This window comes from Miniopterus natalensis, chromosome 15 (genome assembly GCF_054644295.1).
Source record: "Miniopterus natalensis isolate mMinNat1 chromosome 15, mMinNat1.hap1, whole genome shotgun sequence".
In the NCBI taxonomy this organism is placed as follows: domain Eukaryota; kingdom Metazoa; phylum Chordata; class Mammalia; order Chiroptera; family Miniopteridae; genus Miniopterus; species Miniopterus natalensis.
This window is the reverse complement of record NC_142095.1, coordinates 3,656,540-3,679,540: the sequence shown is the minus strand read 5'-3', so window position 1 is coordinate 3,679,540 and position 23,001 is coordinate 3,656,540. Positions and strand designations below refer to the sequence as shown.

Here is a 23,001-nt window from a genome sequence, read left to right as displayed (position 1 = left end):
AAAATATTCCCTACACATAGCCAATATCTTTCCGGGCCTCAGGATCTTTTTTTCTTATTATTTTTATCCAGTCTTGCTGCCAGAGTATTTGCATTTTTGGTCAGTGGACATAGTACAGGACACGCTAAGTCAGTCTTCTTGTGAACAGAGAGAGTGTTAAAGCTGCCAGTGACAGAGAGGTGACATGCACCAAACAAATGCCCAGAGCACCGCTGTTCACAGCCACATGATCCCAGTTTTCTTCTGGGCTGTTTTCCCCACGGCCTGCTTTCAACCACTCGCTTAACCTTAATGAGGGCAGCTGTGGGCCCTGTAGCATTTCTGAGACCAGAGGCTTGTATGAGATTTTGGCTTTCCCTTTATATCTTGAAGTTTTTTATTTTTTTGCAATACATGTTTCTTTTGTAAGAAAAAGCAAATAAAGGTAAAACTTTTAAAACCGTACTTTTTCTTTATCAGACTGATCTCTCATCACTTTCTTTACAGAAGTCAAATAGGTGGTAAGATGCAGACCACCTCATTCCCCAGGCTGCTCTCCAGGTGCTTTTGAATGAGCGACACCCTTCTCAAACCGGCTTTTCTTTTTCTTTCCCTTTATTGTATGAAAAAGTCCTCATGGGATGGACGATGTTATGCAAAGCGCTGAGTTCCCAGGAAACCTCAGTGATCTGTGTATTGTTTGTGTATTCCAAAGAAATAACCCAGAGAACTGGCTGTGAAAGACATGGGTTTATTAGGACTTATAGTAAGTCCTAATAGTGGCTCACCAGTGACGCTGAACTGCAGGAGGGGCTGCATGGGGGAGGGGGTGCTGTTGTTTAGCTGCCACCCAGCCTGTCCCAGGACAAGTTTTGTAGAGAACAGAAAACAGAAAACCGCTATGCGGGGGAGGGGGATGTGCCGGGATCACATCTAGCTGTTTGCAATCCAGGCTCACATCCAGGAGCAGTTCCTCTTTGGCCTTTCTCTGGCCAGTTCCCAAGATCTCACCGCTGGCGTACAGGTGCCTTCGCTGGGTTTCCCACCGCGGGGGGGAGCTGGAGCATCGGAAGGGGCCACGTTCCCATTTACCATAGACGGCTTCCAGAATCTGCCGTTTTCACGCTGATCCAGTAAATGGCATTGGGACCTCTGAGTGGACAGTTAGAGGAAGCAGTGGTTCTTATTTTTATATTTTCTTCAGAGGTGTGTATCCCACAAAGGTCAGAATTTAATTTTCCTGCTTCACCTCTGGCAGGGGTACCAGGCACCAGCCTAAGCTACCCTTACTCTCGTTTCCAGTGCAAGGGTCCCCTGTGGCCTGTAGCTGGGAGTCACAGGCTATGGCAGCATCCATCTCGGAAGTCAAGGAGGCGTAGACTTGGGCCCGCCTCAGGCTGCCCCGGCCCCCTTTCCCTGTGGGCTTCACGCTGCCCTCTGCCGGCCTCCTCTGCCGGCCTCCTCTGCCGGCCGCCTCTGCCGGCCTCCTCTGCCGGCCTCCTCTGCCTTCCTGCTGGTTTTCTCTGCTGTGCAAGGAAGGTCTGGGAGGAAGGGGCCCAGCCACACCGTGGGCTCCTTCCAGCTCTTCACTCCGGGTGGCTGTCGAGTGGTTAGCATGAGGGTTGCAGACCAGAGGGGTCTATACCTGGAAATCTTTTTTCTTTTTTTCTCCAACAAATTTTTTTGAGGGGTTGGGGTAGGGTGAGGAATGGATTTTGAGGAGGAAAAACATGGGGCGGAGGAGTATGGACTAGAAAATAAATACAAATGTAAGCTGTTTTGCTAATTGTTTTATAACCACAACAAATGAGTACAGAGAATGCCTGTACAAAACAACACAATTAAGGTTCAAGATCAAGGTGTTCCTTTAGGCAGGCTGAAGAGACTGCAATCCTTATTTTTGGATGGATCACTGGGAGTGTGGTACAGTCCATGCTTTTAATCAGATTTGAACAGAAGAATGGTCGCTTGGCCCAGATGGAAGTAGGTAGAAGTGTTTGGTTTCATGTGTCACGTAACTACTGAAGTTCCTCCCCACGGTGCAGTGCCCGGTGAGGTTGTACAATGTCAGACTCCTTAATATGGGCCGCAATGTCCTCCTCTATGTCATATTTCTCGAACACCCAAGGAGCACATTCCACTGAGTCCTGTTGCATCTCCCCTGACCTATCACTGCCTTTCTGTCACACATGGTTACAGTGGACCAGGGGCTGGCCAACTGCAACGGTCTCCTGGGGGAGGAGCTGGGGGGGGCACATCTTTGGAAACTTCTCCTTTTAAAAAAAATGTCTTTATTGATTTCAGAGAGAGAAAGGAAGAGGGGGAGAGAGAGAGAAACATCAATGATGAGAGTCGTCATTGATCGGCTGCCTCCTGCATGCTCCCTGCTGGGATAGAGCCTGCCACCCGGGCATGTGCCCTGACCGGGACTCTAACCAAGATCTCCTGGGTCCTAGGTTGGTGCTCAACTGCTGAGCCACACTGGCCGGGAAGCAGTAAATTTCTTTTTTAACAAGCCTGGGTTAATTAAAATTATACTGCCTGGCAATTATCAGGAAAGGATATTCTGTTTTTTATTTTATTCCTGAGGCTTTACAAAAAAAATACTGTGTTTCTGCCAGATTTGGTGAGCATGCCACAGCCCAGACCTGTCCCAGGAGCATGCAACGTTTTTGGCTCTTTGGATGCTGGTAGAGATTTGGCTACACGGGTGGATGTGGTGGGAGGTCCATGGGCCTGGGACCAGAGAGCCACCCAGGGGCTTCCCCTCTGCTACAACTCCAGCTACAGTCTGAGGATGAAAGTGACACCAATGACAGCACCTGACAATATTCAAGTATCAAGCGTCACCTACAGAGAAGCCTTTTTCTGGCCTCTCCTCTCCTGAAGCTCACCCGACCCCTGCCTGTGGCCTGTTTTACTGTCTCAGCTCCACCTGAAAGGAAGGGAGCTGAACATCAGCTCCAGAAGGCCGGCGGCTGCCCCGTGCCCGCTATGCCCCCGCATCCGGGAGAGTGACACTCGTAGGCATTTGGTACTGAGTGCCGGGACTGCCGGCCCCCCACTCAAACGGCTCCCGAAACAGGACTTGCAGCTCCTGAAAGGCCGACTCTCTAGCATCCCCGGCAACTTCCCTTTCTTTTGTCTTCAACCTGAGGCTCCAAGGGCTCCTGATAAAGGGTCTCCTGCAAGATGCCCAGGCCACCTCCCCTGCAAACCCTCTCCATCCAAAGTGTCCAGAAAACAACATCCTTTCTGCCTTCAAAAAAGCCAGTTGTTTTTTTGAGCATTTTTGAAAATTTCTTCATGCCAGGCCTCAGGCCAAAACTCATCCAATCAGACGTTTTCCAGCTGACCTGCCACAGAGAGTCCTCCCCCTAGGGCTGGGATCCATTATTGTCACGTAGATTTCCTGCGGAAATCTATAAATATTTAGATCACTCTATATATATTTAGCAGGAACCTAAAATATTAATGTTCTCCTTCATACTCCAGGGAGAAAGCGAATTGCCAGAGCAGAGCCTAGGTTGTCAGGCTGACAGCCTCTCCAGGGATCTAGTCCTGTTCGCAGCCCTCCTGCTGGCCATGGCCGTCTGTTAACCCTCCGGTGCTTCCCTTGGAGGAGGTTCCACCCTGGGACCCGGGGAGCCCCTGGCCTGGCCAGTCGGGAGGAGGGAGGGAGACTGGCTGGAATTAGGCGGGGTTTTTGCCAAGCCTTTTAATCCACTTCTTTGATCATTAACAACTCACAACTCCTCCAGGGGCAGGATGGGTTCCTGGGTGCAAAGGGGACGGGCACAGGCCCCCAGGTTGTCTGTCACCCTTCTCCTGGTCCTCTGATTCCCTTGGCTATGTCCCTGGGATTGGAAGTGGAGGGTCCAGGAGGGTGCCAAGGAGCCAGAGCAGGAGGTCCAGGAGGTGGCTCCCCTATTCCCCTAGTGAGGGGCAGGAGGCGGGGGAGCAGAACCCCGAGGCCCAGTAATGAGAAGGCAGGCCTCCGAGCCCGATGTGCTGGCTGGGGCCACACAGATGCCAAGGCCAACTAAGCAGAAGTGGCCCCAGAGCTCACCCGGCAGGAGTTCAAACTCTGGTCCGGACCCGTGTGGCTGGACAGCCAGGGCCGGGAATGAGAGGCCATCGCAGTCCTCAGCCAGCCCTGAACTGTCCTTTGAAAGAATCCTTGCTCTGCTGTCAGGGCTCAGCTGTGACCTTCACTTGGCCATTCACTCATCTCTCCTTTTCCTGTCCCTTCTTCCTCAGCTGTGTGTCCCCCCCAAACACACCTCTCCTAGGAGCTTCTACAGACCAGCTCCTGCCCTAAATATTGTTACAAAGTCGACCAGTCCGCAGACCCAGCCGGGTTCCAGTGGCTTTGGCATCGGGGGTCCACTGAGGGGAGGCGGCCAGGGGACCCCCAGGCCCAGCTTTCCATGGCTTGTGCTGTGGCTTGAAGTTGCAGTTTGTGACTCGCAGGCTCCAAAGCTCTTATTAATTCCTGAAGCTGCCGTGTTTCTATTTTGATTCTGCTCATCCAAATCGCAGTTTGCTGTTTCCACAGAAACAATTCGGGTTGTTTGCCTTGCCAAGAGGGACTGCGGGGGAGAGAGCGAATGACGTTAAAACACTTTTAGTTCCTCGATCATGACTATTAGTGTCCTCCCCAGAAGTCGGGTCCCAGCTCCCTGCAAACCTGAGGAAGTCCTACGGGAATAAATGTCCTGCTCTCCTGTTCCCCCTCCAGCTGAGCCCCTGGAGACCCGCCCCCTTTCTGGGCAGGTGAGCACACATCTGCCCTCTGCACCGAAGCCGGCGACAAAGGCAGGAAGGTCTCCTCGGGGCACCTCAGGGGCCAGGGACGCAGAGAGAGGAGTAGATGTCACCAGGGAAATGACCACCCTTACTTCTCTGGGACCAGGGGCGGAAGTGCAGGGCTCACCTCCTTTGCTACAGCTGCTTCTAGAGAGGAAAAGCTCTGAGTACGAGGTTCCAGAACGAACTGCCCCCGGGGTGAATCTGCATTTTCACATAAACAGAGGTATGCCTGTCTGCGCCGCAAGGGGGCGCCTGTACCCCGCCCCAGCCCGACGCCCTGCTCCGCCCTTCCCCAGGACCTCCGTCTCCACCCAGGCGGAAAACCCCCTTTCCAGTCTTCTAGGGTTAGGATCAGATCCAGTTCCCAGCAGCCACCCCCATGCCAAGGCCCTGGGGGGATGTGAACCGAGTTCTGAGAAGCAGCTCTGTGACCCAGCGCCTAGGGGCAGGGGACTCCCTGGGCAGGTCCTGCTGAGCCTCCAGTGCGGCCCTGGCCTCTGTCGGGTCGCTGGAGGTCAGCTCTGGGCAGGCGCCCGGTGAGGGAGGCCCATGGCTGGTTGGCAGAGATGAGGGTTTTAAAAAACGTTATAATTTCTTCTTCCTACAGAAGTGACACATGTCCATCGCAGATAAATTACAAAAGACAGGAAGAAAGCTAACCCCATCCCTTGTCTCCTCCACAATTTTCTGCTCATACACACATTTTCACAAACTTCCGATCAACTGCATTTAAAAAAATACATTGTAAGTTTTGGAATAACTTTAGATTTGCAGGAAAGTTGCAAAGGTAGTTTGTCCCTACCCCTCACCCAGTTTCCCTAATGCTAACGTCTTACACAGCTGACGCCTCAAAAAAGCAAGCTCCAGCCTTCATCTGGATTTCCCCGGTGTTTCCACCCATGTCCTCCTGCTCCAGGATGCGATCCATTGCATTTAGTCGCTGTGTCCCCTTGGTCTCTCCCCACTGGCCTGTGACAGTTTGAGACTGTCCTTATTTTCCACGACCTCGACAGCCTTGAGTGCCGGCCAGGTGTCCTGTGGAATATCCCCCCATCTGGCCTGACGTTCGTCTCACCATTAGACCGTGGATGTGAGTTTCTGAGCCAGAGCCCTCTCGTCACATCCTGTCAGGATGGGTGACACCCACAGGCCCCCTTGGTGGTCACTTCGGCACTTAAGCCTCTCCATATAAACCTACTCTTCCCTTCCCCTGCTCTCTTCCTCCGGAGCAAGTCCCTAAGTCTGGCTCGCCCTGGGGGGGGGGGGTAGGCGAGGAGGGGGGGGTTGAGCTCCACCTCCTCCAGGGACAGTATCCACAGCGACTGCACTGCTGTGAGACCCGGGCTTTTGAATATCAGGCAGCTGGCACCCCCCCAGGCAGCTCCTCCTCCAGGTGGCGGCCCGAGGCTGCTGTGAGCACTGCTTCCCACTTGCTCTTGTCCTGCTCAGGAAGAAACTGGCCCCCAACTCCACAGGCTGTGTTTATTAAAGGGGCCGCCCTGCTCGACTGAGTCCGTGTCCTGCCCCCTGCCTCAGGCAGGGCAGCCGTGGCGGCTGTGCCCCCAGGGGAAGCCCATCCCACAAAGTGGCCAGGGCTGGTTCTCAGGGTGCAGGCAGGTGCCCGCATCGATCCATTAAGGAGTGGGAGTGTGGTCTCCACCTGAGCCCAGGGGAGTCACCAGGCCTGTAATGAAGGGGTGTCGCCAGCTCTGCAGCCTGCCCTTTGTGAGGTAAGTAGCCTAAAAATATCCTGGGGGTACTGGGGGGGGTGCCTGGCCACTCTGCCCTCCCCAACCCCCCACACCCCCTATGAGCTCAGGAGGCCCTTACCTGACACTGTTTCTGAGACATCAAACCTCACCCTACAGCTTAATAGGTTCCTGAAGGACTATCATGGTTTTGAGAGATTTGTCTAAACAATTTCTGATGACGTCCTTCCTTTCCAGGGGTGGGGCTGGAGCCAGCCCTAAGCTTTTGGGGGCTATGCTGACCTCAGGGGGGCAGTGGCCTGGCTCCTCCTCTCCTGCTTGTCTTGCCGCCCCAGGGTCTTTGCTCGGGAACCACCCGTGGCCTCAGGGTCGCCAGGCCTGGAGTGGGATGGCGAGGTTCAGGCAGGAAGGTGGATGGGAAGGGCCTGTGCGTCCCTCTCCCTCCCCATCGCCATCAGCTAGGGCCCAGGTGTCTGCTGCGGGTGGGGGTGAGAATGTCCTGTCAGGAGGGGACCCTTTAAGGCAACCAGGAGGCCTCTGAGCCGGGCAGGAGCAGGGGTGAGGGGATTGAGGGGAGGGGCCCAGGCAGGGAAGAGGCAGCGCTGTGAGCAGCAGGCGAGGAGCGCGCAGTGTGGAGGGCGGCAGGGGCCTGGGCCACGGTGCTTCTCTGCGCGGGTCCTCGGGTGAGCCGGGCTGGGCGGGCAGTGCCCACAGTGCAGTTAGGGGCTCACTGGAAAGACCACCAAGAGACACTGTAGAGGCCGCAGCCCACACCCGCCTTGAGTACCCGGCATACTGAACGTCAACCAAAAAAACAGATGTTAAGTGAGAAAGAAACCAGTAAGAAACATTTCAAAGCAACAGGATAAAACCAAAACAAAACAAACTGGGCTCCCAGCAAAAAGGGACACAATCGGAATGAAGGGTGTGGTGATTCGGGTGCTGCCCACCCTGTGAAAAATGCGACCGTGGCTGTGACTGGCTGCTTCTGCTGACGGCCTCTGCGGACGCCAGCGCCAGCCTCCTGCTGTACAGAAACAAAGCCCGGCTCAGCTGTCCTACTCAATTTGGTATTTGAAAGAGCCCATCAAATTGTAGTCTTCTTCCAGGTCCAGAACCGTCTCGACGACGCTGTGATCGTCGAAAGCCTGCCCGAGGCCGCCGGGGTCAGCCACCAGGGCCTTCTGCGGGCTCTCGTCCATGAGCAGGGCCCAGGCTTCCTCCGTGAAGGGTGAACCTCCGCAGGGATCACACACGCGGTTCAGCTCGTTTTCAAATTCTAGTTTCCCAGCCAGTTCTTCAATAGTTCGGATGCTTGTACTGTCTTAAAAATAAGAACATTCAGCATTACAGTTCCAGTGAGACGTTTCCAAAGACATTTCAGGCACAAGTTGAAACCCACAGACGGGCGGCGCTCTTCTGGGTTTGTACAAGGCCCGGCAAGTCTGGCAAGTCTGCCCTGGGTGGGGCCAGCAGGCTGCCAGAGCGAGTGCCAAATCTTAAGGTGGGCTCGGTGCCCTCCTTTCTGGCTCCAGCATTTTGAGCCCAACTAGCTGCCAGTCCCCAAGGAAGGTGTGAGTGGGAGCATGCCTACTTGTCCTGGCTCTCAGTAAACTCCCTGACCTATAGGGAGTGACAAGACTGTAAAAAACGGGGTTTTGGAGTAATCAAAATGCTGCCTGCTGCTGGCAAGGGCCTGGGAAGATGGTGAGCAGAGGTGGCGATGACTTCAGCTCACCTCCTGTGGTGACTAGAGGAGACTCAGTCCACTAAAGTGGTGGGCTGGCAGGGGTCTTGTTTTGTGACCTAAGGCAAGTACCTCCCTTCACCGGGCATCTCCCTCATCCCCCCTAACGTGGAGGCCCTGCATCCCCTAACTAGGAGCTTGTGTGCACAGCGTAGTGGGAGCCATTGAAAACAGGGCTCACATAGTTCACCCACAGGCTATACAAATGTGTGTGCAGGAAAAATGTCGGCCCAGGGATGCGCTGTAACTAGGCATTTCTGAAGCGACTCCACCGGGCTATGAGCTCTAGGGCTCTGTGCACAGCGCCTGCCGTGAGCAAGGCCAACCTACCAAGTACAGGAATGAGAAATGAGTGTTTTTCCCTGGGACACCCGCCAACACAGGGCCTGCTGAAGGACCTCTCCTCCCAGGCAAAGGACAGAGCAGCCCTCGGTACTCACCGATGATATCCAGCAGGTCCTTCGTCACCTCTTGGCCAGCCCTGCTCAGTGGCATATTTGAGTCAACCTTCAAATCTTTCTCTGTATCTTTCCTGCAGCCCCCGGAGGGGTGAGAAAAAGGTGGGGAATTAGACCCTCTCTCGAGAAAATACTGAAGAGGATCTCAGTGCTAGGGAATCTCTAAGACAAAAAGGTACTGGCAGCCTCATACCGTCCCTTACGCTGTGATTAGAGGACAACTGGAAGCTGCTAAATCAGGGACACTGACTAATAGCAGCATCAACGACCCCTGAGCGTGTCTCTGAGAACCAAGACATTTATAAAGTTGAACCAGGTAAACTGCTTCTTCATTCTGCCTACATGGCAGCCAAGACGGCAAAGCCTGTTTCATGTCCGGAGCCGGGCAGTTTGCAGCCACCTGCCTGAGAGAAGGAAAGGTCTAGGGGAGACCTTAAGCCTGGGGCAGTGGAGAAAGCTCTGGGGCGGGGCAGGGAGCAGAGGCAAGGCCGGGGCCAGCCACTCACCCCGTCCCCAAGGTGGGCCCGCGGCACCAGAGTTAACGGTTTTGTTTCTGTGGCACAGAAAATGATGTGACTTGAAAAGTCAGGTTAACATTCACTACTCCTTTGGGTGCTGCCAAGCGCTCTCCATGAGCTCTCACCCCCTCCACCCCAACACGTACGCACGCGCACACACACACACACACACGCACATGCACACGCACGCACGCGCGCACACACACAAGCACATGCACACACACGCGCGTGAACGCACAAGCACATGCACACACGCCCACACGCGCACACACACGCACGCGCGCACACACAGGCATATTTTCTGGGCCAGATTCTGCAGGACGCTCCAAACTTCCCTAATAGTCCTAGAGCTCCCCAGGGCAGGCAGGGGCAGTGTCCGGGGCTGGACTAGGACCCCCAGGAACTTTCCGGAAACGGCCTCCTAACTGTGGCTGCGGCTGTCGCCGGAATCACCTCAGGCCGTCTTTCCTCCAGCTCTCCCCATCGCCCGCCGATCTCCAAAACTGTCTTTCGGGGGCCAGAACGGAGGGCGGCGCCAACACGTTCTCCTTGCTGCTCAGAGGCTTCCTCGGGGCGCACGGAGCGTGCGGCTTTGCACCCCCTGGGGCAGGGCCCTCGTTCTCAGGGGCGCACGGGGCGGCGGAGGCGCAGGCGGCGGGCGGGGGCCGGCGGCCCGGCGGCCCGTGGCCCGGGCGCGGCGCGTCGGGCTCCAGCCTCGGGCGGCCTGCGCTCTGCTGGGAGTGCCGGACCCCTTCAAAGGCGCGGTCGATGGCCGCGGTCAGCTCCTTCCTGCATCTTCTTAGTTTTTCTGACATCTCCCCTAAAAGCGACCACGTCTTTATTATGTAACACATTGCAAACGCCCAGCAACAATGACAACGGCTCAGTGGGGCCGCGAACACCCCAATGGGACACCTGCCGCGACTTCTTGGAGCTTGATCCAGCTACAGGCCGGAGAGCGGGGGACCCCCCTTCCTCCCCGCGTGGATCCCGCTGGAGCCCCAGCACCGGCCCCGCCTCCCGCCCCGCCCCGCAGCCTGTTCTCAGGCTGCCCTACCCGCACCCTGGGGCGGGAGAATCTCACCCAGCACTGCGGCCACACCGCTGCCCCCGACAAAGCCCGACAAAGCCCCTGCTAACGGTCGCTGCAGGACGGATAGCGCGTGACCAGCCCCAACCGCCAAGGCTCAGGTTAAAGGTCAGATAATGTTCTTTAAACCCACTCGGAGGGGAAACAAGGGTGCCCCGGACCCCACACAGCTCAGGGAGAGAAGCTGCGGGGACTCGGGCCTCGGGCCTCACAACGGCCGAGGTGGGGGGTGGGGTGGGGAGTGTGTAGAAGGGCGCCCGGCAGGGGACCTGAGCTGCAGAGGTCTCACTTCTTAGCAAGACTGGGTGCTCTTTCCAAGCCTGACATCCCCCCCCCCCTCGCCCCAGAAGGCTGGCGTTTTCAAGCCAACAGCTGAGAAAGCAGTGGTGGATGGGACTCGTTTTTGCCACTCTTTCAAGTGACAGCTAATAGAAGTGCCTCTCAGTATCCAGCTGTTTCAGTTCATCAAGGGTGAGGGGTGGGGGGAGCAGTAACAGAACTGCTAGGTTCCACCTGAGACTGAGGGGCAGGAGACCCCCCCAAGTCTCCACTTCATTAGGGAAAGCTGGACATTCCATGACTCAAGGGAAACAGAAATGGGCTTCAGTGGCTGATTTTTAGGGAATTATGAATCCATCACAGCAGGGAGAAGGGGACGTCAGGTTTACTTGAGGCCGTGTTTACTGTGAGCAGACTACTGGGGTGACCAGTAATTGGCAGCAGAATCAGAAATCCAGGGACTCAGGGCCGCCTGCAGCAGGTCTTCTGGCCACACCAAAATCAATCACAGTGTGTTCCTTCCGTTGTCTGGAATCCATTAGACATTAGACATTGTGTGCCCCTGCCCAACCCCCACTCTGCAGCTCTGAAGGTTTTATAGAAATTTCTCACCACCTATTTAAAAAGAAAAATAATTCAGCCTCTTGACAAAACCTTTGTGAACAAACAGGGTCTTTTTTTCTTCTGCTCATAAAAGAAGGGAATCTCCTCATCTGGATATCAGACCAAACACTAGTAGTCTTCAGAGGGCCAAGATGTTCTCCGGGGATTGCACTGGTGCTGCGGGCGGCAGGCCCGAGGCAGCGTCAGTTGGTGTCCATGCTGCACGCTTCCTCCTCCCCCGGGCCCCGCTGGGAGCTGCCCGGTCTCGTCCCTCCATCAGAGGGTCCCGGAAGACTGGTGGGTGAGGGCGTCTGATGAAGCTCGTCGTCTCGACGCTGGTAAAACAGCACGTAAGCTGCTTTTGTCTAAAACACGAGAGGGGAAAAGTCCATTAACTGGTTGGGAAAATACCCATTCTTCCCAGCTTCTGTCTTACTGTTCAGATCACGTCCTCTCAGGGACCTGCCACCTTGCCTTGTGCAACCACACACACAGGCGACCGTGATGGCCCTTCACCCTTGGCTACTTGTGCAAACCCTGTCCAGGGGGTGGGGAAGGCAGGTGCCTGTGACAGAACCCTGAGGAGTCAAGCTTCTCACTGAGGAAGGGCCCAGAAGGAAGGCCCAGCTCCCAGTTTCCACTGTCACATCAGGATGACTAAATAACCAGCTGGCCTGGGGGACTCTTCCTCGCTTTGGTCCATAAGGCAAAGAGGAGAAAGCAAGTATCAGGGCTACTCACCACTATCTGATCCTCAGAGGCCAGGGACACATTGCTGTCATCAAAGTAATACCATTTCCCATTCAGTTTGTTCTTCGCATATGCAGTGTCTGCCAAGTCAAAAGGAAAGAGTCTAGCAGCCACCAGAGAGCTCATTTGGCCAGCTGATCAGGCCTGCACCAAACAGAACTCCAAAAAGTGAAAAACAAAGACCCCGACACTGGAAGTAATTTACAACTCGTATCTTAACAACCAAAAGAGAACTCATCTCTTTTTCAAATCTGTACCTTCTCAAAAAGGCTTGAAGAGGGTAAAAATGGAGCTGTCAGGGGAAAACACTTTAAACTGCAATTTTGGGAAACAAATCCAAAAAAACAGAGAAATCCCGTGTCAATTTTCAGGATGGTTATGAGCAATAATCCAGAGCCAGGGAACCCATAAAGGAGCTGAGACTTCAAGATTTAAGCAAAACAATAGTTCTCTCTTTCACTTATTGATTTTAGAAGGAGGGCGGAGGGAGAGAGAGACAGAGAGAAACATTGATTTGCTGTTCTACTTATTCATGTACTCATTGGTTGCACTTTTTTTTTTTTTTTTTAATATATCTTTATTGATTTCAGAGGGAGGAAGGGAGAGGGAAAGAGAGAAACATCAATGATGAGAGAACCATTGATCAGCTGCAGCCCGCAACCCGGGCATGTGCCCCAACTGGGAATCGAACCCCGATCTCTTGGATCCTAGGTTGATGCTCAACCGCTGAGCCACGCCCGGCTGGGCTGGTTGCTTCTTTTATGTGCCTTGACCAGGGATCGAACCTGCACCCTTGGCATATCAGGATGATGCTCTAACCAACTGAGCTACCCCGCCCAGGCCAAAACAAGTTCTCAAAAGAACGTGCCAAGTCAAACTGTCGCCACTGTCCAGGTGGCTACTGCTGCCTCTCACTGCCTCTGAAGCCTGTTGGGTAGACCCTGTGAGAGACACATTGGGCATCTGGGTTGGCAAAGTGGACAAGACTTAAATTCATCTTTCTCTAAAACTGTGAGTCAAGAGCCTGTGGCTGAGTAACAGCTCCTCACAACGATGCAAGCATCCCCACAGCCAACACTCCTGTCTTGATTTTATACTATTTCTTAGCAGGATGTGTTTACAAGAGCAGCCCCTACAACAATGCCCGATTCCTGCTCCACCCAGGCTTGAAGAAAAGAGAGTCTACTGGAGATCTGGTCTCGTCTTGGCCTGCTGTGACGAGTCATTCCTCACAGTGCCTCCTGTACAAAGTGGCGATGAAGAACAAAGGAAAAGGCGCAGAGGAGGTGTCAAGGGCCTGCCCCCACTGTCTGCGCTGGCAAAATGATAGTATGGTGGCTCCCATCTCAGAGTGCCAATTATGGGCCCAACATGGGCCCTCACACAACCAGCCTAATGGAGGAGAAACTTACCCAAATGGTATATTATCTGCTAAAATAGTTAAAAATGAGTACATTCAACCATGAAGATAAACAGGTATCAAAGTTAATTTAGGGAGAAAAAGCTGTGGAAGATTAAGTGCTGCAGGATGTGACATGATGAGAGATCCCTCCAGTGGAGCCCCCATTTTCAAAGGGGCACAGTTTTATTTCCCAGCCTCTCCTACAGCTAGATGTAGCAATGTGACCAGGTTACAGCAAGGAGATGTATGCACAGGAGGTGAGGGGGAGGTCTGCTTAAAAGGGAAGGTCCTGCCCAGCTGGGCGTGGCTCAGCAGTTGAGCATCGACCTAGGATCCAAGAGACTGGGGGGGTTCGATTCCAGGTCAGGGCACATGCCCAGGTTGCGGGCTGCAGCCGATCAATGACTCTCTCATCATTGGTGTTTTTTTCTCTCTCTCTCCCTCTCCCTTCCTCTCTCTGAAATCAATAAAGATATATTTAAAAAAAAAAAAAAAGGGGGGGGGGAAGGTCTTGCCCTTCCTTTGGATGGCCTGGACTGTAGACAGGGGCTGGAGACTGAGCAGCCACCCGGAGCCAGTAGGTGACACAGTAAGAATGGAGGAGTACAAGAGTAGACTGTTGGGGCCAACAGAAAACCTCACCAGTATAGGGGAGAATACGAGGCCAGGGGCAATTCTGCGATCCACTGTGAGCGTAAATGGGACTGACACCTCGCATGGTGTCATCTCTTGGGGTCTAACGCTGTCTGTGGTGGCAGCAGGTACAGAGCAGATGCAGTAAAGGAGGTAAGAGGAAACACAGCTCTTTACTTCACCATTATTAACACCTCTCCATAAACGTAAAAAAATGAACTAGGTCTTTTCTTTATAAAAGTAAACCTAGCCCAGCTGAGCATGGCTCAGTGGTTGAGCATTGACCTAGGATCCAGAAGACTGAGGTCCGATTCCCAGTCAGGGCACATGCCTGGGTTGCGGGCTCGATCCCCAGTGCGGGGCATGTAGGAGGCAGGCAATCAATGACGACTCTCTCATCATTGATGTTTCTCTCTCTCTCTCCCTTCCTCTGAAATCAATATATATTTATTTTAAAAAACAAAAGTAAACATACACGTTATAGGAATTTTGGAAAACAAAGTAGAGCAAGGGGAAAAAAAGTAACACTAACATTTTAGTGGCTCTCTTCCTAGGCATCCCCAACCCCAATCACAGTTTCTTTACTTTTGGTTTTAACATGGTTGTGATACTACCTTCTGTAATGATGCAATTTTGTGTGGTTTTCACAACCTATCACTGGCATTTCCCCACATTAACTGCTCTCTGCAATGGCCGTAAACTCCTCCATCAGATAGATGGACAGTCGTACCAGCTCTTGATCACATGCTGTTAATAATTTTTCATTGTCATAAATCCATGAGCATCTTTGTGCACAAAGCTTTTCCCAATGTCATTTCCTTAGTATAGATCCCCAGAGGTGGGATGATTGGATTAAAGAATATGGGGGGGGGGGGTTACAAATGAAGGGGCAACAGGCCTGAGACCTGTGGAGCTGTGTAAGTAAGTCAAGCACTTGAGGCATGCCTGGCAGCAGGAAGAGGCTGGAGAGAGACAACTGGCCGAGGCCATTTCAAAATCTCAGAAGGGAACAGATGCCGGTACTTACAGTGGCCAACCCCCATGGCTCCATAGTGATTGGACACAGCAATGAGGTCATACACATAAGGCCGTGCTGACAGGTCACAGACAAACTCGGACATGTTCAGACCTCTAAGCACAAAACAAAAAATAACCCTTAAATACGTTAAACTTAGGGAACATCACAGTAACCTAGCAACCCCTTTTATGCAACAGACTAGAACAGAGAGAGGCACTCAAATACCAGCTGCAGAGGAATGAACAGACCACACAGGACAGGCCCGGGGTCCTGTTCTGACCGCTGACATGTTCAGGCTGGAAAAGAGAAGCCAGCCTCCGGGGTAACCCCGACCCCAGACCAAACGGTGCGGAAGGGCTCTGGGCACAGACAAGGCTGCAGTAACTATGTAGAAATAGCTGTTATCAAAATTACTATCGGCGACAGGCCCCAGAAAGCTTTTATTCCCATATTTTACTTCAAAAATTTCAAACATACAAAAAATTAAGAGAATTTTCCAACAAATACCTAATACTCACCACCCAGGTTTTTCCACTGACACGTCTATACATGGACACATGTATCTGTCCACCCCGCCACCCCTGCCTCCAGAGCAGTTTAAACACTGCATGTTGTGAAGGAAAGCCTATCTTGTTGACTCACTTTCCTGTGTCAGGTACTCTGGACTCTGGGACCTGAGAGGACACGAGCAGCCAGCCAGCCAGCCCCACTCCCTAGCCTGGGTCAGGAACGTGGTGGTCTGCAGCCCCACCTGTGGCCCCTAATAATCCAATTCACCCCAGCAGACTACTTTCTGGTTGCTTTGTCACCCTGTCAATGAGAAGCAGCACTGTGCCTGTGCTGTCCCGCCGAGCCCAGGCTCCCTGGGACTAATGCCAGATGGCAAAATCAGGTAATATAGGTGGAAGGACGGACTTGAGAGGGGAAGCAGCAGGGGCAGAAATGACCATCAGCCCCAGCTGGGGAAGCACTTCTGTTGGAGAACTGTCCCCATGGGTGGGACGACGGGGAGGTGACATGAGCCAAAGTCTAACCTCCCAGAGCCCAGCAACACACACTCCAATGCAGCAAAGTCTCTGGTGGCTAGACCCTCTGCCAGTCAGCACCCAGACTTCTTCCTGGTTTGAATCTTCCCAGTCACTGTGCAGCCCAGGCACCCACCTGACCGGGAACTCCACGCCTGTGTCAAGCTTGTCCCTCCAGTACCGACTATAGGAGAAACGTTTGAGGTGGACCACCAGGACCTTCGGCAAGGACCACAGGTCAAACTTCTTTGTGGCCTGCTGATGCTTCTTACAGGTAGGACAGTACCTGAAGAGAAAAGAAAAACCTCCACTGAGAGGGAGGCAGGGAACCAGCACCATGCGGGCACTCCAGCTTGGAGGCAGAGAGCAATCCCACATCCCTTCTTGCCCACAACAAGCGGGGTCTAAGTCACCTTCCCAAACAGGACGACAGCTTTCTTAGTCTGGAAACCACGATCCCCAAGGAAACACCTGTGTCGTAGGGTTGGCGACATAAAAGAGTGACTCGTGCAAATACAAAGGGATTGTGTGTACACTGCTGGCCCAGACGTCAGAGTTCCAGGTGCAAGGGCGCCCCTGCCCAGACAGGAGTGCCTACCAGGGGTCATGCTCCCCGAGTGTCTCCATGGTGGTGAAGAGTTCGATGCAGTCTCTCAGGGCCATGGCCGTCTTCTTCTTCTTCTGAGGCTGCAACATGCTCACATGCTTCTCGAAGGCCTGTGGGAAACAATACACTGAATTCTGCTGGGGAAACAGGATCTATCCAGGTTGAGCCGCAACCTCATGAGCTCTGAACAGAATGAAAAATCTTGACGTGCTTGTCACTCTCAGCCTGAAACAGAACTTGACAGTGATCCTAACGCACACCCAGAGCTGAAACCAGCACCTGCACTGCCCCAGGTCCCATGGTCCCATGTGCCTGACCCACCTCAGATTCCTGCTCGTCATAATACAGGCTCCGGGTCTCGGTGTCCCAATCCATGGCCAGTGTGGATCGAGCTGTGGAGGACCAAAGTGTCGCTCATTACTGAATGGCCAGTGACAGGAGCTCTTCAGGGGCAGGAGTAAGGACCACGCTCAGGCTGTGCCATCCACACCCAATGCGCTGCCTCCCCCATGGGCCCTGACCTGGGATCGAGCCTGCAACCGAGGTACCTGCCCTTGACTGGAACTGAACCCGAGACCCTTCCGTCTGTGGGCCGATGCTCTAACCACGAGCCAAACAGACTAGGGTAGAGTATCTTTTTTTAAAATTTTTTTATTTTTTTATTGATTTGAGAGAGAGAGGGAGAGAAACAGCGACCTGTCGCTCCACTCATCTACTCATTCCCTGGTTGACTCTCGTCTGTGCCTGACTGGGGATTACACCCCGGCATACAGGGATGATGCTCCAATAGACTGAGCACCCGGCCGGGCTGTCCAGTATCTCTTACGCAATTCTCAGGGAGCTTCAAGCCAAGCGTAACACAAATGTCTGTTCCTGCAGCTACACGGCGGTCATGAAAGCCCAAAGCAGTGAGTATTGAGAGCAAGCATTTTTCAAGCAGATCCTCGGTCCCCCAAACGTCCAGTCTGAAAGGTCAGAGAAAGTGCTTACAGTTGAGTTTTAGTAGTTTCCCATCCGTTGACAGTGAATTTATGTCGGCCGTTCCATAGGAGTTCACAAGGCTAAAGGTAAAAAGCCTTTTGGGGCAGGGCCGGCCTTTGCTCTTCTGCGTGGTCTCCCCACGGTCACTTCCCAGCTCATCCTCCCAGCTGCCTTCGGTTTCTGACAGCTGCTCTTTGCCTTCCTCCAGATGCTCCATTTCTTCTTCGTCTTCTCCTGGCACACAAATGATAAGTCATGTGTACATAAATTGCCACTATGTCAGTGTTAAAAATTTTATTTAATACCCAACTGTGGTGTTTCCTTCCAGATTTTTAAAAAGTATGTTTTGATTTTTAGAGAGGGAAACACTGACCCGCTGCCTCCTGCATGCCCCCTACTGGGGACCGAGCCTGAAACCCAGGCATGGGCCCTGACCGGGAATCAAACTGGTGACCTCTTGGGTGCATGGGACGATGCTCAGCCACTGAGCCACACCAGCCAGGTGAGAAGCACCCAGGTGAGAATCCCAGCAAAGCAGAATCAAATCCTGTCTTGTGACCTTGGGCAAGTAACTTAATCCTGCTGGCTTTAGTCTGCCCGAGGCGAAACCAAGCACACATGTCTAAGACGATGCCGCAAGGCGTCAAATTCGGACAGTGGGCACCAGCAGTGAGTCCCAGGCCTGCTCTCTAGGCAGAGCCCCCGCCCTAGCCTCAGAGCCTCCCCTCTCCACAGGTACACCACCTCTGGAAGAAGAGGGAGGTCAGGAGGGCACGGCGTGGCGAGCGCTCACCTTCACAGCTAGAGCCATTGCAGGCCCCGGGCTCCAAGGGTGAGCTGCCAGACTCCTCGGGCAATGGTTGTTTTATATAGCGGCTTACAAAGAGAAAGAAAAAAATTATCCGTTGGAACATTTATGTATTTCTCTCTACTACTCACCTAGACGGTAGTTCATAACATATATATTCAGGTTTCACAAAGCAATTTATGTAAATAAAACGATTTTAGAGTCATGTGATGCCTCAACACTTCAAGAAACTGAGAGGAAACCAAGAGATAAGGTGTCTAGCTACCAAGTCACTGAAGACTCTAAGAAAGTGTTTCGAGTCTTCCATGCCATGTGGCACCGTCATTTTCAAATAATTTCCCAGTAACATTAGTTATCAGCTTCAGAATGACAGTGAACATGTCAAAACTTTTACTCAAATACAAAATGCCAGCGAAGCACTAGACTCCCTAAAGCAGGTGACTGACAGCAATGAGACCTGATTCCAGGGACAAGAGGAGGCTTAGATGCTCAGCATCATGGTGCTTAAGATGTGCCAGATGTCCCGTCCCGACAGCATCTGCCCTGGCCCTCCCAGGGGCTGGCACAGGGAATCAACAAGGGGAGAGTCGCTGCTATTACTGAGTCTGTAATGTTTTTAGATAACAAGCATATCATAGTTCTGCCACCAACCTGATACGCTCACAAACAGCCTGGTACAAAGACTCGAGGGTTAGTTTGTGCTTGGGGACAGAAACCAGCAGTGGCTGCCCATATAGCACTGCCCCAGAGGAAGGGCTTGACTGCCGGGATTTCTTCTCCCTGAAGTAGACCGGAAGCGTGACACATTCCAAGCCATCCGCGGAGGTGCTGCAGACCTCGTACCTGTGCCAATCACACAAGAGGACACATTCAGGAGCAGGTCCCTGTGAGCAACAGAGATCTGAGCTGCAGCTACATGGTGGCCAAGACTATGGTTACTAGGACAGAGCACACTTTAGCCCAAAAGGTAGAGAAACCACGTTCAAGACGATTCTGATTCTAGAGGCTGGTCCCAAGGAGGGTCACTCTCAGCACAATATGAACCTACACAACCCTGGACTCGGGGCTAATGTGATTTTCTCCTTCCCCCAACCATGGCCTCAGGCTCTGTGGTCCTTTAGCTGGGACTCAGCACAGATGACGGGTGTCATCCAGGCCATCACTCCAGACACAAAGACACACAGGAGGCCTGGCCACCACATTCATCTTTTGTCACCAACTTCAAGTTTTAAAAAAGCATTCTCAGTGCCTTGTCCATTAAACAAAATACCATACAAGGATGTACACCCAGAATATTAGCCAAAGACTCTTTACTTCAAATGAAGAAGCCAATTTATAAAACGAACTGCTTGCCGTCTTTGTTCAAAAACACTGAAGTCAAAGAATCTTATCTAATTTTTTAAAAATCAGAGATAACCAAAGAAACTGGTAAATACAAATCAATGATTTTGAAAAATGTGTCTTACTTAGTGAATACATGGGACTGAGGAGATTTATAGATGTTTTATCCTGGAACAGATGTTACCATAATTGCTGGCAACCGACTGTAGTCTTTCCCTCTTCCTATAGGGGGAGACACAAACTTACTGATTCAATTTTTGAAAACTATAAACACAAAAACACACACACACCCCTCCCCAGATGTCCTGATTGTAGCAAATACAGACGGAGTTCTAAAAAAAAAACAACTCACAAAAATGTCCAAGGTGTGTTCTAACCTTGTGGTCTAACATCACAGTCAAGAGCCAGGCCTTGGAGTGAGGCTGGCCCAGGTTCCACGTCCATCCCTGCCAAGTTTCTGGCTGCTGGGACCAGGCTAAGGGCCCTAACTTCCAAGTCTGTTTGCTCAATAGACAACACAGTTACCCACCTTACAGTGCAGTGGTGAGAATTAAATAACTGAGCAGCACAGTCACCACATGCTCAAAAAGTATCAGATGCTATTATGGTGTTTTCGTAAGATAATTATCAATTCATCTTTAAAACAGTTTGCCTTCCTGTTGGTTGGCCCTCAAACCCTCTGAAATTTCCTTCATTGATGGTGGTTTGCCAATCTCCCCACGGGGTGACACCCGGTTTTTCTCAGCTCAGGTATGTACAGGCATCAGTTTCCAGAAGAGAGGGTGTCTGTGTTAGGTTAAGGACTTGGGGTCAGTGATGGACGTGCCCTAGGCCTGCAGCCCAGTCCTTGGCACCCTCCTTTGTAAAGTGACGGAAGATGGCTAGAGTGGGGAGGCCGCCTGTGCCACTGTGAACAGAGTGAGGATCTGGGAATGGCCAAGAACTATTACTTTTCGAGTGACCAAGAAGTCACGAAGCAAAAATGTAAAGGGAAGGAGAGGCCTATTTTGTGTAGTGAGGACCCAAAAACAAAACCAAACAAAATCCTGAAACCCTCTCCAGCAGGGGCAAGTTACTGAGTAACAGGAAATAAGGCAGAGACCGCAGGGCTGGGGTCCAAATTCAAACTCCGGGAGGCAGGCAAGCTCACCTACCCACCCCCCAGGAGAGGGACAAACACGACAAGGAGCCACCCTGAAGCAAGAGAACTCGGGAAGGGCTGAGGAGAGAAGCTGGGGTTGCAGTGCACGGTCCCCACAGGGACCAGGAAACTGACTCGGAGCTCACAGGATGATGGAGCTGAAAAGGGCTCTTAAAGTCAACCCTCTGTTGCTGTGACTGGCACCAGCCTCGGGAGCTGCTGCCTACGGCGTGAAGGGCAAGACCTTCCCTGTACATGCCTTCTGTCTTCCCACGGGCCTTCATATGGCTGTGACTGTTTTGAGAAAGGCATTTCTAACAGCAGGATGTCTGTAGGACCGTTGAATAGGCCTTAACAGGTAGCAAGTGTTGACAAAAGGCTGTGTTCATGCTGAGAATTATCTGGAATGTCTGGCTCTGAAGGGTCAGGAGGTGCTTAGCACAATGGCTGCCCACAAATCCCTAACACCCACCTCTTGAACCTGGGGATCAGGGCAAATCCACATGGGCATCAACTGCCAGAACTCCTGCTCTGGGGACACCAAGGCGGCAAACTCTCTAGACTGTTTCCCTTGACCCTGCAGCACAAACCGCTGAGTACTCACACAAAAATGTCATCCCGAGGCATGATGTGGTTTAAACCTTCATCCATTTGGAAAATTTTGTGGAACCGGTGATTATACACATCTGTGACCACCATCTAAGGATCAACAGCAGCAGAAAGATTACAGGGTGGATTAGGAGTACCCTACTTCAAACCTAGGAACAAATGAAAAAAATGTGCCTCCAGAGACCAGCATGTGGCCAGCCCCAGAGCTCAGGGGCAGCCAGCAAAAAACCCGCTGGCAACATCTGAACAGAGGTTCACGATGGGATCTGCCCTCGAGCGGCAGGAATGGTAGGGAGGGAGTGCTGACCAGAGACCAGAAGCCTCTGGAGTGTTTCCAGGGCTGGAACTCGCCAAGCCATCCTTAGCATGTCAGAACAGACAAACCCCAAGCACAACTGCCTGAAACCAGCAGCAGCTCTCTGACCATGGCTAGTGGACCCCAATGGTGGAAAGATAGTGGTCCCCAGACTAGGGCTGGAAGGGATGGTCTCAGCAACAGTATGCACAGTGAGGGCCAGGGGTCCTGCAGCATCCAGATATAATCACATTTGTGCTGGCCAATACGAACTACTCCCCAAAAGCGGCTACAAGATTGAAAATAAACTCCAAAATGCCCCCAGCAGGCCGAGTGAAACTACCCGCCCTGCCTTACGTTTTCTGCAGCAATGCCCGACAGCCTGGAGAGAGCCTCACACAGGTCAGACACGGCGCCCATCAGCGGCACAGTCACACGGTACTGCAAAGGATAAACGGGAAGGGTGAGATGAATGCGCTCTAGAAAGTGGGAGGTGAGCCCAGAAGAGCGTGTATCTCGAGGGCAGGGGTGTCCTTCTAGAAATAATGTAGAGTGAGGTTAGGGGACAGATATGTGGCCAGCAGAGCAAACAGGCAGGGTTTCTGCACCAGCATCTGCCTCGCTATTCAGGCCACAGCACAGGCCCTGGGCCAACTCTCCCCCTAAACATTGCTTTATTTTATTTTTAATTGTTCTTCAAAGAACTGTTAAAATTACCACAACTGCCAACCGGCCCTACAGGTCACCTTTCTTTAGAAATGAAGTAACTAATGCCAAGAAACTGTGCGGTACAGTCACACAGCAAGCCATCGGACACTCAGACCTGCTGCTCACACCTCTCACCTGGCCTTCTGTTCTGGCCACACTCTCCTAGCTGGTTTAGGAGTGAACCTGACCAAGGAAAGTACCCTGCTTCTGGTTCTCAAACATTCAGATTCAAAGACTCCTTAGCAGATCAGCCAGGCTACTTTAGAGAATGAATGGAGCAAGAAGAAACGGTGACAGAATCGTGGAGGACCTTCAGAATAGGCCCTGAATGACACGGGATTACACAAAGGTCTGATGGAGGCCAAGGGCACACACTTAGGCAGGTGCCAAGGGGTTTCAGTGGTAGCTGCTGGAGTTTCTGATGCAGGAGATGGAAGCGGCTCCACTCTTGGTCTGTAGACCACTCAAAGCCAGAGGTACCGTGAGGA

General features: G+C 52.5%; 2 protein-coding genes across 4 annotated transcripts in view; both read right to left on the bottom strand.

Annotated features, from left to right (window-relative positions):
* Window positions 1-4,498: 4,498 nt before the first annotated feature.
* C15H3orf62 (chromosome 15 C3orf62 homolog) lies at window positions 4,499-10,177 on the bottom strand. 2 transcript variants are annotated; one of them, XR_015715681.1, is made up of 4 exons: window positions 9,677-10,177; window positions 8,688-8,779; window positions 7,451-7,824; window positions 4,499-4,571 (listed from the first exon to the last, which is right to left on the bottom strand). XR_015715681.1 is itself a non-coding variant. In XM_087824566.1 (3 exons), the coding sequence occupies exons 1-3, from the start codon at window positions 10,075-10,077 to the stop codon at window positions 7,559-7,561; spliced, it is 759 nt and encodes a 252-aa protein (XP_087680692.1). In that variant the 5' UTR covers window positions 10,078-10,177; the 3' UTR covers window positions 7,143-7,558. The 2 variants fall into 2 exon arrangements, 1 of the variants encoding a protein (XP_087680692.1); XM_087824566.1 differs by lacking the exon at window positions 4,499-4,571 and having other exon boundaries at window positions 7,143-7,824.
* Window positions 10,178-10,961: 784 nt separating this feature from the next.
* Window positions 10,962-23,001, bottom strand: part of USP4 (ubiquitin specific peptidase 4) — a 29,558-nt gene continuing 17,518 nt past the window's right edge. For both annotated transcript variants that reach the window (XM_016202867.2, XM_016202868.2), the window contains 11 exons: window positions 22,163-22,246; window positions 21,506-21,600; window positions 19,071-19,262; window positions 18,405-18,487; window positions 17,621-17,845; window positions 16,952-17,022; window positions 16,622-16,740; window positions 16,160-16,309; window positions 15,008-15,111; window positions 11,937-12,025; window positions 10,962-11,560 (listed from right to left, as the gene is read on the bottom strand). In XM_016202867.2, the coding sequence (XP_016058353.2) occupies window positions 11,399-11,560; window positions 11,937-12,025; window positions 15,008-15,111; window positions 16,160-16,309; window positions 16,622-16,740; window positions 16,952-17,022; window positions 17,621-17,845; window positions 18,405-18,487; window positions 19,071-19,262; window positions 21,506-21,600; window positions 22,163-22,246 (1,374 nt within the window). In that variant the 3' untranslated portion in view covers window positions 10,962-11,398. The remainder of the gene's footprint in view (window positions 11,561-11,936; window positions 12,026-15,007; window positions 15,112-16,159; window positions 16,310-16,621; window positions 16,741-16,951; window positions 17,023-17,620; window positions 17,846-18,404; window positions 18,488-19,070; window positions 19,263-21,505; window positions 21,601-22,162; window positions 22,247-23,001) is intronic.

Bases quoted from the DNA above. Each gene is read 5' to 3' on its own strand.
- C15H3orf62 (XM_087824566.1), bottom strand. From the start codon at position 10,077: ATGTGTTACATAATAAAGACGTGGTCGCTTTTAGGGGAGATGTCAGAA. The intron at 8,780-9,676 runs GTGATTCCGGCG...CGGGGGCTGCAG, and splicing joins TGGAGGAAAGACGGCCTGAG to GAAAGATACAGAGAAAGATT. The intron at 7,825-8,687 runs GTGAGTACCGAG...CTTATTTTTAAG, and splicing joins GGACCTGCTGGATATCATCG to ACAGTACAAGCATCCGAACT.